At 47.4% G+C, this 15240-nt stretch overlaps 1 protein-coding gene across 1 annotated transcript in view; it reads left to right on the top strand.

Annotated features, from left to right (window-relative positions):
- The first annotated feature begins 6933 nt into the window (after positions 1 to 6933).
- The window catches only part of LOC144496030 (SWI/SNF-related matrix-associated actin-dependent regulator of chromatin subfamily D member 3-like), a 39363-nt gene continuing 31056 nt past the window's right edge, over positions 6934 to 15240 (top strand). Inside the window, exon 1 of the mRNA XM_078216983.1 lies at positions 6934 to 7002. Coding sequence (XP_078073109.1) covers positions 6934 to 7002 — 69 coding nt within the window. The remainder of the gene's footprint in view (positions 7003 to 15240) is intronic.

Here is a 15240-nt window from a genome sequence, read left to right as displayed (position 1 = left end):
TAGGGAGTTTGGTAGAAAGTTAAAAAGCAGGACATCCAGGGTTGTAATCTCAGGATTACTCCCTGTGCCACGTGCCAGTGAGGCTAGGAATAGGAAGATAGTGCAGCTCAACACATGGCTAAACAGCTAGTGTAGGAGGGAGGGTTTCAGATATCTGGACCATTGGGGTCTCTTCCGGGGCAGATGGGACCTAGAACATAGAACAGTACAGCACAGAACAGGCCCTTCGGCCCACGATGTTGTGCCGAGCTTTATCTGAAACCACGATCAAGCTATCCCACTCCCTATCATCCTGGTGTGCTCCATGTGCCTATCCAATAACCGCTTAAATGTTCCTAAAGTGTCTGACTCCACTATCACTGCAGGCAGTCCATTCCACACCCCAACCACTCTCTGCGTAAAGAACCTACCTCTGATATCCTTCCTATATCTCCCACCATGAACCCTATAGTTATGCCCCCTTGTAATAGCTCCATCCACCCGAGGAAATAGTCTTTGAACGTTCACTCTATCTGTCCCCTTCATCATTTTATAAACCTCTATTAAGTCTCCCCTCAGCCTCCTCCGCTCCAGAGAGAACAGCCCTAGCTCCCTCAACCTTTCCTCATAAGACCTACCCTCCAAACCAGGCAGCATCCTGGTAAATCTCCTCTGCACTCTTTCCAGCGCTTCCACATCCTTCCTATAGTGAGGTGACCAGAACTGCACACAATATTCCAAATGTGGTCTCACCAAGGTCCTGTACAGTTGCAGCATAACCCCACGGCTCTTAAACTCCAACCCCCTGTTAATAAAAGCTAACACACTATAGGCCTTCTTCACAGCTCTATCCACTTGAGTGGCAACCTTTAGAGATCTGTGGATATGGACCCCAAGATCTCTCTGTTCCTCCACAGTCTTCAGAACCCTACCTTTGACCCTGTAATCCACATTCAAATTAGTCCTACCAAAATGAATCACCTCACATTTCTCAGGGTTAAACTCCATTTGCCATTTTTCAGCCCAGCTTTGCATCCTATCTATGTCTCTTTGCAGTCTACAACAGCCCTCCACCTCATCCACTACTCCACCAATCTTGGTGTCATCAGCAAATTTACTGATCCGCCCTTCAGCCCCCTCCTCTAAGTCATTAATAAAAATCACAGAGCAGAGGACCAAGCACTGATCCCTGTGGCACTCCGCTAGCAACCTGCCTCCAGTCCGAAAATTTTCCATCCACCACCACCCTCTGTCTTCGATCAGACAGCCAGTTACCTATCCAATCGGCCAACTTTCCCTCTATCCCACACCTCCTCACTTTCATCATAAGCCGACCATGGGGGAACCTTATCAAATGCCTTACTTAAATCCATGTATATGGCATCAACTGCCCTACCTTCATCAACACACTTAGTTACCTCCTCAAAAAATTCTATCAAATTTGTGAGGCACGACTTGCCCTTCACGAATCCGTGCTGACTATCCCGGATTAATCCGCATCTTTCTAAATGGTCGTAAATCCCATCCCCAAGGACCTTTTCCATCAATTTACCAACCACCGAAGTAAGACTGACCGGTCTATAATTACCAGGGTCATTTCTATTCCCTTTCTTAAACAGAGGAACAACATTCGCCATTCTCCAGTCCTCTGGCACCATCCCCGTGGACAGCGAGGACCCAAAGATCAAAGCCAAAGGCTCTGCAATCTCATCCCTTGCCTCCCAAAGAATCTTAGGATACATTTCATCAGGCCCAGGGGACTTATCGACCTTCAGTTTATTCAAAACTGCCAGGACACCCTCCCTCCGAACATCTATTTCCTCCAGCCTATTAGCCTGTAACACCTTCTCTTCCTCAAAAAACATGGCCCTTCTCCTTGGTGAACACTGAAGAAAAGTATTCATTCATCACCTCGCCTATCTCTACTGACTCCATACACAAGTTCCCAATACTGTCCTTGACCGGCCCTAACCTCACCCTGGTCATTCTTTTATTCCTCACATAAGAGTAAAAAGCCTTGGAGTTTTCCTTGATCCGACCTGCCAAGGACTTCTCATGTCCCCTCCTAGCTCTCCTAAGCCCCTTTTTCAGCTCGTTCCTTGCTAACTTGTAACCCTCAATCGAGCCATCTGAACCTTGTTTCCTCATCCCTACATAAGCTTCCCTCTTCCTTTTTACAAGACATTCCACCTCTTTCGTGAACCATGGTTCCCTCACTCGGCCATTTCCTCCCTGCCTGACAGGGACATACCTATCAAGGTCACCCAGTATTTGTACCTGTACAAAAAGGACGGGTTGCATCTAAACTGGAGGGACACAAATATTCTGGCCGGGAGATTTGTTAATGTCACACAGGAGGATTTAAACTAGTTTGGCAGGGGGGTGAGACCCAAAGCAAAGGTGAATTAGCTGAAGGGGAACGACTCAGAGAAACAGCAGGAAGGGTGGGATTGCTAATCAGAGAGGGTGTGGTGACTGGTGCATTTGTTTCAATGCGAGAAGTGTAACAGGTGAGGCAGGTGAACCTAGAGCTTGGATTAGCACTAGGAACTACGATGTTGTTGCCATTACAGAGACTTGGTTAAGGGAAGGAGAGGATTGGCAGCTTAACATTCTAGGGTACAGATGTTTCAGGCAGGATAGAGGGGGATGTAAAAGGGGTGGGGGAGTTGCACTACTGGTTAAGGAGAATATCACAGCTGTACTCTGGGGGGACACCTCAGAGGGCTCATACAGTGAGGCAATATGGGTAGAGCTCAGGAATAGGAAGGGTGCAGTCACAATGTTGGGGGTTTACTATAGGTCACCCAACTGCCAGCGGGAGATAGAGGAACAGATGTAGAACATAGAAAAGCTACAGCACAAACAGGCCCTTCGGCCCCACAAGTTGTGCCGAACATATCCCTACCTTTTAGGCCTACCTATAACCCTCCATCCTATTAAGTCCCATGTACTCATCCAGTAGTCTCTTAAAAGACCCTATTGAGTTCACCTCCACCACCACTGACGGCAGCCGATTCCACTCGCCCACCACCCTCTGTGTGAAAAACTTCCCCCTAACATCTCCCCTGTACCTACCCCCCAGCACCTTAAACCTGTGTCCTCTCGTAGCAGACATTTCCACCCTGGGAAAAAGCCTCTGAGAGTCCACCCGATCTATGCCTCTCAACATCTTATATACCTCTATTAGGTCTCCTCTCATCCTACGTCTCTCCAAGGAGAAAAGACCGAGCTCCCTCAGCCTATCCTCATAAGGCATGCCACTCAATCCAGGCAACATCCTTGTAAATCGCCTCTGCACCCTTTCAATCTTTTCCACATCCTCCCTGTAATGAGGTGACCAGAACTGAGCACAGTACTCTAAGTGGGGTCTGACGAGGGTCTTATATAGCTGCATCATTATCCCCGGACTCCTAAACTCAATCCCTCGAGTGATAAAGGCCAGCACACCATACGCCTTCTTAACCACCTCCTCCACCTGCGGGGCCGATTTTAGAGTCCTATGGACCCGGACCCCAAGGTCCTTCTGATCCTCTACAGTACTAAGAGTCTTTCCCTTTATATTGTACTCCTTTTTTTTTCCCCCACACACACACACAATCGCGCAAACCTCTGATATCTGTTAGCTTCCTGTTCTGCTCAGACTCAGAGCATGGCTCTGTTCCGTTCCAAACAGGAGGGAGACAATATACATCTCTTCAACCTGTGCTTAATGCTCCCTCCACTCACATGGTCTGTATCTTTAAGACTTGATTACCTGTAAAGAATCGCATTCCAATCATTATTCATGTAAATTGAGTTTGTGCCTTTGTGCCCTGTTTGTGATCAGTTCTCCCACTGACCTGACGAAGGAACAGCCTGTTCCGAAAGCTAGTGGCTTTTGCTACCAAATAAACCTGTTGGACTTTAACTGGTGTTGTTAAACTTCTTACAGGAGAGGTCCCAGAGGATTGGAGAATAGCCAATGTTGTTCCTTTGTTTAAGAAGGGTAGCAAGAATAATCCAGGTAATTACAGGCCGGTGAGCCTTACATCAATGGAAGGGAAATTATTGGCGAGGATTCTCTGAGACAGGATTTATTCCCACTTGGAAATAAGTGGACGTATTAGAGAGAGGCAACATGGTTTTGTGAAGGGGAGGTCGTGCCTCACTAACTTGATCGAGTTTTGAGGGGAAGTGACAAAGATGATTGATGAGGGTAGGGCAGTGGATGTTGTCTACACGGACTTCAGTAAGGCCTTTGACAAGGTCCCTCATGGCAGACTGGTGCAGAAGGTGAAGTCGCATGGGATCAGAGGTGAGCTGGCAAGGTGGATACAAAACTGGCTCGGTCAAAGAAGACAGAGGGTAGCAGTGGAAGGGTGCATTTCCGAATGGAGGACTGTGACAAGTGGTGTTCCTCAGGGATCAGTGCTGGGAATTTGGAGGAAAATGTAACTGGGTTGATTAGTAAGTTTGTGGACGACACAAAGGTTGGTGGATTTGCGGATAGCGATGAGGACCATCAGAGGATACAGCAGGATATAGATCAGTTGGAGACTTGGGCGGAGAGATAGCAGATGGAGTTTAATCCGGACAAATGTGAGGTAATGCATTTTGGAAGGTCTAATATAGATAGGAAATATACAGTAAATGGCAGAACCCTCAAGAGTATTGATAGGCAAAGGGATCTGGGTATACAGGTACACAGGTCACTGAAAGTGGCAATGCAGGTGGAGAAGGTAGTCAAGAAGGCATACGGCATGCTTGTCTTCATAGGCCGGGGCATGGAGTTTAAAAATTGGCAAGTCATGTTGCAGCTTTATAGAATCTTAGTTAGGCCGCACTTGGAATATAGTGTTCAATTCTGGTCGCCACACTACCAGAAGGATGTGGAGGCTTTGGAGAGGGTACAGAAAAGATTTACCAGGATGTTGCCTGGTATGGAGGGCATTAGCTATGAGGAGAGGTTGGAGAAACTTGGTTTGTTCTCACTGGAGCGAAGGAAGCTGAGGGGAGACCTGATAGAAGTCTACAAGATTATGAGAGGCATGGACAGAGTGGATAGTCAGAAGCTTTTTCCCAGGGTGGAAGAGTCAATTACTAGGGGGCATAGGTTTAAGGTGCGAGGGGCAAGGTTTAAAGGAGATGTACGAGGCAGGGTTTTTTTTTATACACAGAGTGTAGTGGATGCCTGGAACTCGTTGCTGGGGGAGGTAGTGGAAGCGGATACGGTAGTGACTTTTAAGGGGTGTCTTGACAAATACGTGAATAGGATGGGAATAGAGGAATATGGTCCCGGAAGGGTAGGGGGTTTTAGTTCAGTCGGGCAGCATGGTCGGTGCAGGCTTGGAGGGCCGAAGGGCCTGTTCCTGTGCTGTAATTTTCTTTGTTCTTTGATACACAGTAAAATAATGCTTGTTCATAGTGAGGAAGCGTTAATGTTGGCTGTCGCACTATTGGAGTAAAGGGGGAGGGATGTTGTATATTGTAAACCAATGGATCTCGAGCAGTGCGTCACATGATGTGGTGACATTGCCAGAGACTTTTGGGAGATTTCCCTGCTCTTCATCCTGGATGTCGACACCGATACAATAAAGCTCCACAAACTGGGTAAGTAACGCACTGTCTGCCAATCTTTTCATCCTTTTAGCTTTCCTGTAAAAATAAGCTGGCCACATTAATATCCCACACGCCTGCCCCTTCACCTTATATCTAAAGCCCTGGTTATTGAGCCCTCTATTCAGGGGAAAAGTTCCTTCCTATCCACCCAATCTCTGTCCCTCATAATTTTGTACACCTCACTCAGGTTCCCCCTCAGCCTTCTCTGCTCAAAGAGAAACAACCCCAGCCGAACCAGCCTCTCTTCCTAGCTGAAACGCTCCAGCCCGGGCAACATCCTGGTGAATCTCCTCTGCACCCCCTCCAGTGCAATCACATCCTTCCTATAATGTGACGACCAGAACTGCACACAGTGCTCCAGCTGTGGCCTCACCAGTGTTTTATACAGCTCCATTATAGCCTTCCTGATCTTACATCCCACATACCCTCTGAACAACCTTATCGACCGGTCCTGCTGCCCTCAGGGGTCTATGGACATGCACCCCAATGTCCCTCTAATTTAAAGTTTATTTATTAGTCACAAGTAGGCTTACATTAACACTGCAATGAAGTTACTGTGAAAATCCCCATGTCACCACACTCCGGCACCTGTTCGGGTACACTGAGGGAGAATTTAGCATGGCCAATGCACCCAAAACCAGCATGTCTTTCAGACTGTGGGAGGAAACCAGAGAACCCGGAGGAAACCCACGCAGACACGGGGAGAACGTGCAGACTCCACACAGACAGTGACCCGAGCCGGGAATCGAACCTGTGGCCCTGGCGCTGTGAGGCAGCGGTGCCAACCACTGTGCCACCGCAGGCTTTCCTCCTCGCTATTTACCACACCACCAATTTTTGTGTCATCTGGGCGGCACGGTGTCACAGTGCTTAGCACTGCTGCCTCAGTGCCAGGGACCTGGGTTCGATTCCCGGCTCGGGTCTCTGTCTGTGTGGAGTTTGCACATTCTCCTCGTGTCTGCGTGGGTTTCCTCCGGGTGCTCTGGTTTCCTCCCACAGTCCAAAGATGTGCGGGTTAGGTTGATTGGCTATGCTAAAAATTGCCCTTAGTGTCCTGAGATGCGTAAGTTAGAGGGATTAGTGGGTAAATATGTAGGGATATAGGGGTAGGGCCTGGGTGGGATTGTGATCAGTGCAGACTCGATTGGCCGAATGGCCTCTTTCTGTACTGTAGGGTTTCTATGATTGCTATGATAGTCAGGTGGCCAACATTAGGTCAGGTGACTGCAAGCTTTGGGCAATGAGGTAGGTTTTAAGGATAATCCCATTGTTGGGGGGATAAAGGTGGAGAGGATCAGGGAGGTGTGTCCAGAGTCCAGGTCAGCCACAGCAGTGGACAAATTAAAATCAGGAATGCTCGAGAAGCCGGAATTAGAGGAGTGCAGAGATCTTGGCAACTCGTGGGACGAAGGAGATGACAGAGTTAGGGAGGGATTTACAAACTGGGAGCAGTCACTGTAGTGCAGAAACATGTGTCCAGAACAGGACCCAGAGCGCCAGCTGTGTGGGGACTTTGGAGCCCAGGCTTTTCCTGTTCAGAACTGCGTCCTTTAATTCAGAGCAGACAGAGAATGAAATCGGAACGGTCACCTGGTTAACTCAGTGAAGTGACAGGGAGGTCAGACAGACAGACAGGGATATAATGTCCCACTCCATTCCTGATACAGGAGTCAGCATCCATTAATCCACAGCTTCTGGGTGTTACTGAGGAAACCGGCTCCAAGGGAAACTCTACAATTAAATGCTGTCAAAATAATAGAATCAGAAATGTTCACACTTGGGAGAAGGAGAGTTGATCTAATGGGATTGCTGACTCCAATGATACCAGCATCCTGCACAGAATGATTCATTCAGACCAACACATCTACCCAAATTCCACCAGTGATGGTTAACCGGTCGTGCATTAAACTCACTAAAAACTGACAGATACCACGAGCGACAGGACGCATTACTATTGCAACAGACCACACAATAGCCTGGGATACACTCCATCTGGCCCTGGTTACTTATCCACCTCCCAGGATGTCAGTCCATCCATTATGCCTCTGTCATGATGCTTATTTTCTGTAATATTTCACAATCTCGAGAGGAGATTTACCTGGTTTGGAGGGTAGGTCTTATGAGGAAAGGTTGAGGGAGCTAGGGCTGTTCTCTCTGGAGCGGAGGAGGCTGAGGGGAGACTTAATAGAGGTTTATAAAATGATGAAGGGGATAGATAGAGTGAACGTTCAAAGACTATTTCCTCGGGTGGATGGAGCTATTACAAGGGGGCATAACTATAGGGTTCATGGTGGGAGATATAGGAAGGATATCAGAGGTAGGTTCTTTACGTAGAGAGTGGTTGGGGTGTGGAACGGACTGCCTGCAGTGATAGTGGAGTCGGACACTTTAGGAACATTTAAGCGGTTATTGGATAGACACATGGAGCACACCAGGATGATAGGGAGTGGGATAGCTTGATCTTGGTTTCAGATAAAGCTCGGCACAACATCGTGGGCTGAAGGGCCTGTTCTGTGCTGTACTGTTCTATGTTCTACTCCACCTCTAACTAGAATGTCTGGACCATCCTCTCAGTGACGACAGAATGCTTGAGAAAGGGTGCCCCGTGAGGCCTGCTTCTTGGAAATGAGGTGGCCAAGTTGATCAAGTGGCAGTGGGGGAAACTTTGAAGAGACAGCGATCATTGTATCATGAGGTTTAGGATTACGACAGAAAGGAAAAATTGGCAACCCAGAGGAAGAATAGAGCCAACTTTAGCAGGGCAAGAATAAAGTGAAGCTGGGTAGACTTGCACAGCGGGTCGGAGAGACAGACTGGAACTGAACAATGGAATTCCTCCAAACAGGAAATGATTCTGGTACAGTCCAGTGATATTCCCTAAAAAAAGAAAAGTTAGGCAAACAAATCCAGACCTCCCTGGATGAGAATCAAGATAGAAATTAAGATAAGCAAGAAAAGTATCCCAACTACTAAAGTTAAAATAATTAAAGAGCGACGTTACATTTGCTACGTTTCAATCTGCATCTCAGTGTCAGCTCCTGTACGGTCCGTGTGTGTCTCAGTGTCAGCTCCTGTACGGTCAGTGTGTGTCTCAGTGTCAGCTCCTGTACGGTCCGTGTGTGTGTCTCAGTGTCAGCTCCTGTCCGGTAGATGAAAGGCTCTGATTAATTTTCTCAATAGTTTCAGCTGTCTGCAATATTAAAAATGAAAGTTTGGGGCTGTCTTTTCTCAGAAGGCTGTGGATGTTTCTATAATTGAGCTGTTTTGTCCTGAGCTGCTGTTAGCTGCACAGATGCTGTACCAGAGGGTGCCACACAGTGAATCACACTCCTGCAGACTGTTCATTAATGTGCTGTTGAATTGATGGAGCTCTCACTCGCTGCCTGGGAGAATTGTCGTGTTGTGATAACACTGGAGGAGAGAGAGAGACTCTGTCTCTTTATCTGCCTTGCACTATAACACGAGGCTCTGAGGAAAGGGGTTTTTAATTGCTCTCTCTTGGATGCGGTGTATTTTTGGCAGGTTTAAAACTCCCTACGCTCTAATTCTGTGTTTCAATTAATCAGACTGAGTGAATGGGAATGCAGCTGGAGCCTTCACTTGCTCAGAGACTGTCAGACAGGGAGCCCATATTCTCCTCAGCACCTTTCCATAGAATCCCTACAGTGCAGAAGGAGGCCATTCAGCCCATCACATGCACCAACCACAATCCCATCCAGGACCTAGCCCCATAACCCCCTGCATTTACCCTAGCTAATCCCCCTGACACTAAGAGGCAATTTATCATGGATTTGGTACTGGGTAATGAACCAGGCCAGGTGTTAGATTTGGAGGTAGGTGAGCACTTTGGTGACAGTGACCACAATTTGATTATGTTTACCTTAGCAATGGAAAAGGATAGGTATATACCAAAGGGCAAGAGTTATAGCAGGGGGAAAGGAAATTATGATGCGATTAGGCGAGATTTAGCTGGCATAGGTTGGGGAAGGAAACTGCAGGGGATGGGCACAATTTGTAATGTGGAACTTGTTCAAGGAACAGCTACTACGCGTCCTTGATAAATATGTACCTGTCAGGCAGGGAGGAAGCAGACGTGTGAGGGAACCATGGTTTATTAAGGAGGTTGAATCTCTTGTGAAGAGGAAGAAGGAGACTTATGTTATGAGATGTGAAGGCTCAGTTAGGGCACTTGAGAGCTACAAGTTAGCCAGGAAGGACCTAAAGAAAGAGTTAAAAAGAGCCAGGAGGGGACATGTGGCAGGTAGGATCAAGGAAAACCCTAAAGCTTTCTATAGGTATGTCAGGAGTAAAAGAATGACTAGGGTAAGATTAGGGCCTGTCAAGGACAGTAGTGGGAAGTTGTGCGTGCAGTCTGAAGAGATAGGAGAGGCACTAAATGAATATTTTTCATCGGTATTCACACTGGAGAGGGACAGTGTTGTCGAGGGGAGTACTGAGATGCAGGCTGTTGGACTGGACGGGATTGAGGTTCATAAGGAGGAGGTGTTAGCAATTCTGGAAAGGGTAAAAATAGATAAGTCCCCTGGGCCGGATGGGATTTATCCTAGGATTCTCTGGGAGGCTAGAGAGAGGAGATTGCAGAGCCTTTGGCTTTGATCTTTGTGTCGTCATTGTCTACAGGAACAGTGCCAGAAGACTGGAGGATAGCAAATGTTGTCCCCTTGTTCAAGAAGGGCAGTAGGGACAACCCTGGTAATTATAGACCGGTGAGCCTCATTTCTGTTGTGGGCAAGGTTTTGGAAAGGATTATAAGAGATAGGATTTATAATCACCTAGAAAGGAATAATTTGATTAGGGATAGTCAGCACGGTTTTGTGAAGGGTAGGTTGTGCCTCACAAACCTTATCGAGTTCTTTGAGAAGGTGACCAAAGAGGTGGATGAGGGTAAAGTGGTTGATGTGGCGTACATGGATTTCAGCAAAGCGTTTGATAACGTTCCCCATGGTAAGCTTTTGCAGAAAATACAGACACATGGGATCGAGGGTGATTTAGCGGTTTGGATCAGGAATTGGCTAGCTGTAAGAAAACAGAGGGTGGTGGTTGATGGGAAATATTCATCCTGGAATTCAGTTACTAGTGGTGTACCGCAAGGATCTGTTTTGGGGCCACTACTGTTTGTCATTTTTATTAATGACCTGGATGAAGGCGTAGAAGTGAGAGCCTTTTTCCTCAGATGGTGTTGGCTAACACAAGAGGACATAGCTTTTAATTGAGGGGTGAGAGATATAGGACAGATGTTAGAGGTAGGTTCTTTACTCAGAGTAGTAAGGGTGTGGAATGCCCTGCCTGCAGCAATAGTGGACTCGTCAACATTAAGAGCATTCACATAGTTATTGGATAAACATATGTTCTTCGTTCAAATCCACCTAACTCACATCTTTGAATGATGGGAGGGAACCGGAGCACCCGGAGGAAACCCATGCAGATACAGAGAATGTGCAGACTCCACACAGACAGTGACCCAAGCCAGGAATTGAATCTGGGTCCCTAGCGCTGTGAGGCAGAAACGTGAACCACTGCTACCCCTGAATTCAACTGAGGAGTGCAGCATTCACACCCCTGCCCCTCACTCTGAGGGGGAGGGGGAGAGGGGGTGGGGATACTGGGAAACAAGATTGGGGGCTCTGTGATGCTTGCCTTAGTTGAATAGCGATAAGAGTTTTAACAACACCAGGTTAAAGTCCAACAGGTTTATTTGGTAGCAAATGCCATTAGCTTTTGGAGCGCTGCTCCTTCGTCAGATGGAGTGGAAATCTGCTCTCAAACAGTGCACATAGACACACAATCAAGTTACAGAATACGGATTAGAATGCGAACCTCTACAGCCAACCAGATCTTAAAGATACAGACAATGAGTGGAGGGAGCATTAAGCACAGGTTAAAGAGATGTGTATTGTCTCCAGACAGAACAGCCAGTGAGATTCTGCAAGTCCAGGAGGCAAGCTGTGGGGGTTACTGATCGGGATGAACATAGAACAGTACAGGCCCTTCGGGCCTCGATGTTGTGCCGAGCTTTGTCCGAAACCAAGATCAAGCTATCCCACTCCCTATCATCCTGGTGTGCTCCATGTGCCTATCCAATAACCGCTTAAATGTTCCTAAAGTGTCTGACTCCACTATCACTGCAGGCAGTCCATTCCACACCCCAACCACTCTCTGCGTGAAGAACCTACCTCGGACATCCTTCCTATATCTCCTACCATGAACCTTATAGTTATGCCCCCTTGTAATAGCTCCATCCACCCGAGGAAATAGTCTCTGAACGTTCACTCTATCTATCCCCCTCGTCATCTTACAAACCTCTATTAAGTCTCCTCTCAGCCTCCTCCGCTCCAGAGAGAACAGCCCTAGCTCCCTCAACCTTTCCTCATAAGACCTACCCTCCAAACCAGGCAGCATCCTGGTAAATCTCCTCTGCACTCTTTCCAGCGCTTCCACATCCTCCTTATAGTGAGGTGACCAGAACTGCACACAATATTCCAAATGTGGTCTCACCAAGGTCCTGTACAGTTGCAGCATAACCCCACGGCTCTTAAACTCCAACCCCCTGTTAATAAAAGCTAACACACTATAGGCCTTCTTCACAGCTCTATCCACTTGAGTGGCAACCTTCAGAGATCTGTGGATATGAACCCCAAGATCTCTCTGTTCCTCCACATTCCTCAGAACCCTACCGTTGACCCTGTAATCCGCATTAAAATTGGTCCTACCAAAATGAATCACCTCGCACTTATCAGGGTTAAACTCCATCTGCCATTTTTCAGTCCAGCTCTGCATCCTATCTATGTCTCTTTACAGCCTACAACAGCCCTCCACCTCATCCACTACTCCACCAATCTTGGTGTCATCCACAAATTTACTGACACACCCTTCAGCCCCCTCCTCCAAGTCATTGATAAAAATCACAAATAGCAGAGGACCCAGCACTGATCCCTGTGATACACCGCTGGTAACTGGTCTCCAGTCTGAAATTTGGGATGTTGGATTTATGTCACACTATCAGTAACCCCCACAGCTTGCCTCCTGGACTTGCAGAATCTCACTGGCTGTCCTGTCTGGAGACAATACACATCTCTTTAACCTGTGCTTAATGCTCCCTCCACTCATTGTCTGTATCTTTAAGATCTGGTTGGCTGTAGAGATTCACATTCTAATCAGTATTCTGTAACTTGATTTTGTGTCTCTGTGCCCTGTTTGAGAGCAGATTTCCACTCCATCTGACAAAGGAGCAGTGCTCCGAAAGCTAATGGCATTTGCTACCAAATAAACCTGTTGGACTTTAACCTGTTGTTAAAACTCTTACTGTGTTTACCCCAGTCCAACGCCGGCATCTCCACATTAGTTGAATAGCTACAGGGTGCTGCAGCCTCAGGCAATTAAAAACCATCCGATTCTGGAAAAGTACTCCCTCCCAACTGTGTACCACTGTGCCACCACCTCTGCTGGGTCTGTCCTGCCGGTGGGACAGGACATGTCCAGGGATGGTAATGGTGGTTTCTGGGGTGGTATCTGTAAGGTATGATTCTGAGAGAATGACTGTCAGGCTGTTGCTTAACTATTTTATACAGGGTGGTGGGGGCCTGGAATGCGCTGCCAGGCAAGGTGGTGGAGGCGGACGCACTGGGAACGTTTAAGACTTATCTAGATAGCCATATGGACGGAGTGGGAATGGAGGGATACAAAAGAATGGTCTAGTTTGGACCAGGGAGCGGCACGGGCTTGGAGGGCCGAAGGGCCTGTTCCTGTGCTGTATTGCTCTTTGTTCTTTGTTCTAGTCTGAGACAGCTCTCCCAATTTTGGCACTAGCCCCCAAAGTTCAGTTTAATGTTTATTTAGTGTTACAAGTAGGCTTACATTAACACTGCAATGAAGTTACTGTGAAAATCCCCTAGTCGCCACACTCTGGCACCTGTTCGGGTACACCGAGGGAGAATTTATCACGGCCAATCACAATTCGGTTACGTTGACTTTAGCGATGTGCCCATGGTAAATTGATGGAAAAGGTCCTTAGGGATGGGATTTACGACCATTCAGAAAGATGCGGATTAATCCAGGATAGTCAGCACGGATTCGTGAAGGGCAATTCGTGCCTCACAAATTTGATTGAATTTTTTGAGGAGGTAACTAAGTGTGTTGATGAAGGTAGGGCAGTTGATGTCATATACATGGATTTAGTAAGGCGTTTGATAAGGTCCCCCATGGTCGGCTTATGATGAAAGTGAGGAGGTGTGGGATAGAGGGAAAGTTGGCCGATTGGATAGGTAACTGGCTGTCTGATCGAAGACAGAAGGTGGTGGTCGATGGAAAATTTTCGGACTGGAGGCAGGTTGCTAGCGGAGTGCCACAGGGATCAGTGCTTGGTCCTCTGCTCTTTGTGATTTGTATTAATGACTTGGAGGAGGGGGCTGAAGGGTGGATCAGTAAATTTGCTGATGACACCAAGATTGGTGGAGTAGTGGATGAGGTGGAGGGCTGTTGTAGGCTGCAAAGAGACATAGATAGGATGCAAAGCTGGGCTGAAAAATGGCAGATGGAGTTTAACTCTGATAAATGTGAGGTGATTCATTTTGGTAGGACTAATTTAAATGTGGATCACAGGGTCAAAGGTAGGGTTCTGAAGACTGTGGAGGAACAGAGAGATCTTGGGGTCTATATCCACAGATCTCTGAAGGTTGCCACTCAAGCGGATGGAGCTGTGAAGAAGGCTTTTATTAACAGGGGGTTGGAGTTTAAGAGCCGTGGGGTTATGCTGCAACTGTACAGGACCTTGGTGAGACCACATTTGGAATATTGTGTGCAGTTCTGGTCACCTCACTATAAGGAGGATGTGGAAGTGCTGGAAAGAGTGCAGAGGAGATTTACCAGGATGCTGCCTGGTTTGGAGGGTAGGTCTTATGAGGAAAGGTTGAGGGAGCTAGGGCTGTTCTCTCTGGAGCGGAGGAGGCTGAGGGGAGACTTAATAGGGGTTTATAAAATGATGAAGGGGATAGATAGAGTGAATGTTCAAAGACTATTTCCTCGGGTGGATGGAGCTATTACAAGGGGACATAACTATAGGGTTCGTGGTGGGAGATATAGGAAGGATATCAGGAGGTAGGTTCTTTACGTAGAGAGTGGTTGGGGTGTGGAATGGACTGCCTGCAGTGATAGTGGAGTCAGACACTTTAGGAACATTTAAGCGGTTATTGGATAGGCACATGGAGCACACCAGGATGATAGGAAGTGGGATAGCTTGATTTTGGTTTCAGATAAAGCTCGGCACAACATCGTGGGCCGAAGGGCCTGTTCTATGTTCACTGTGCCACCATTACTGAGACTAGCTTTTGATTGCAGATCTCTAGTTCCAAATTTCTTCAGGTGAGGGATGTGGACTGGGCCGGCCTATTTCGGTGAAATTTAAATTCCACTAGCAGCTGGATGGGGTTTGAATCTGTGTCTGCATCCCGACCATCGAGATCTATCACTCATTGAGGCAATGCAATGCTGTGGAATCACAGCTTCAGATGGTCACAGACTCGGAGCTCCTGCTGCTGTTGCCCATAGCAACCGAGTGACATTTGGAATCACTCGCTGCTCATGGCCAAGGAATTCCTGGAGAAACGGTGGAATCAGCAAGCCCGAGTCCAGGAGAACTCTGAA

Source organism: Mustelus asterias, chromosome 7 (assembly GCF_964213995.1).
Source record: "Mustelus asterias chromosome 7, sMusAst1.hap1.1, whole genome shotgun sequence".
Taxonomy (NCBI): Eukaryota; Metazoa; Chordata; class Chondrichthyes; order Carcharhiniformes; family Triakidae; genus Mustelus; species Mustelus asterias.
The sequence above is the reverse complement of the archived record's forward strand: the minus strand, read 5'-3'. Positions and strand labels throughout refer to the sequence as shown.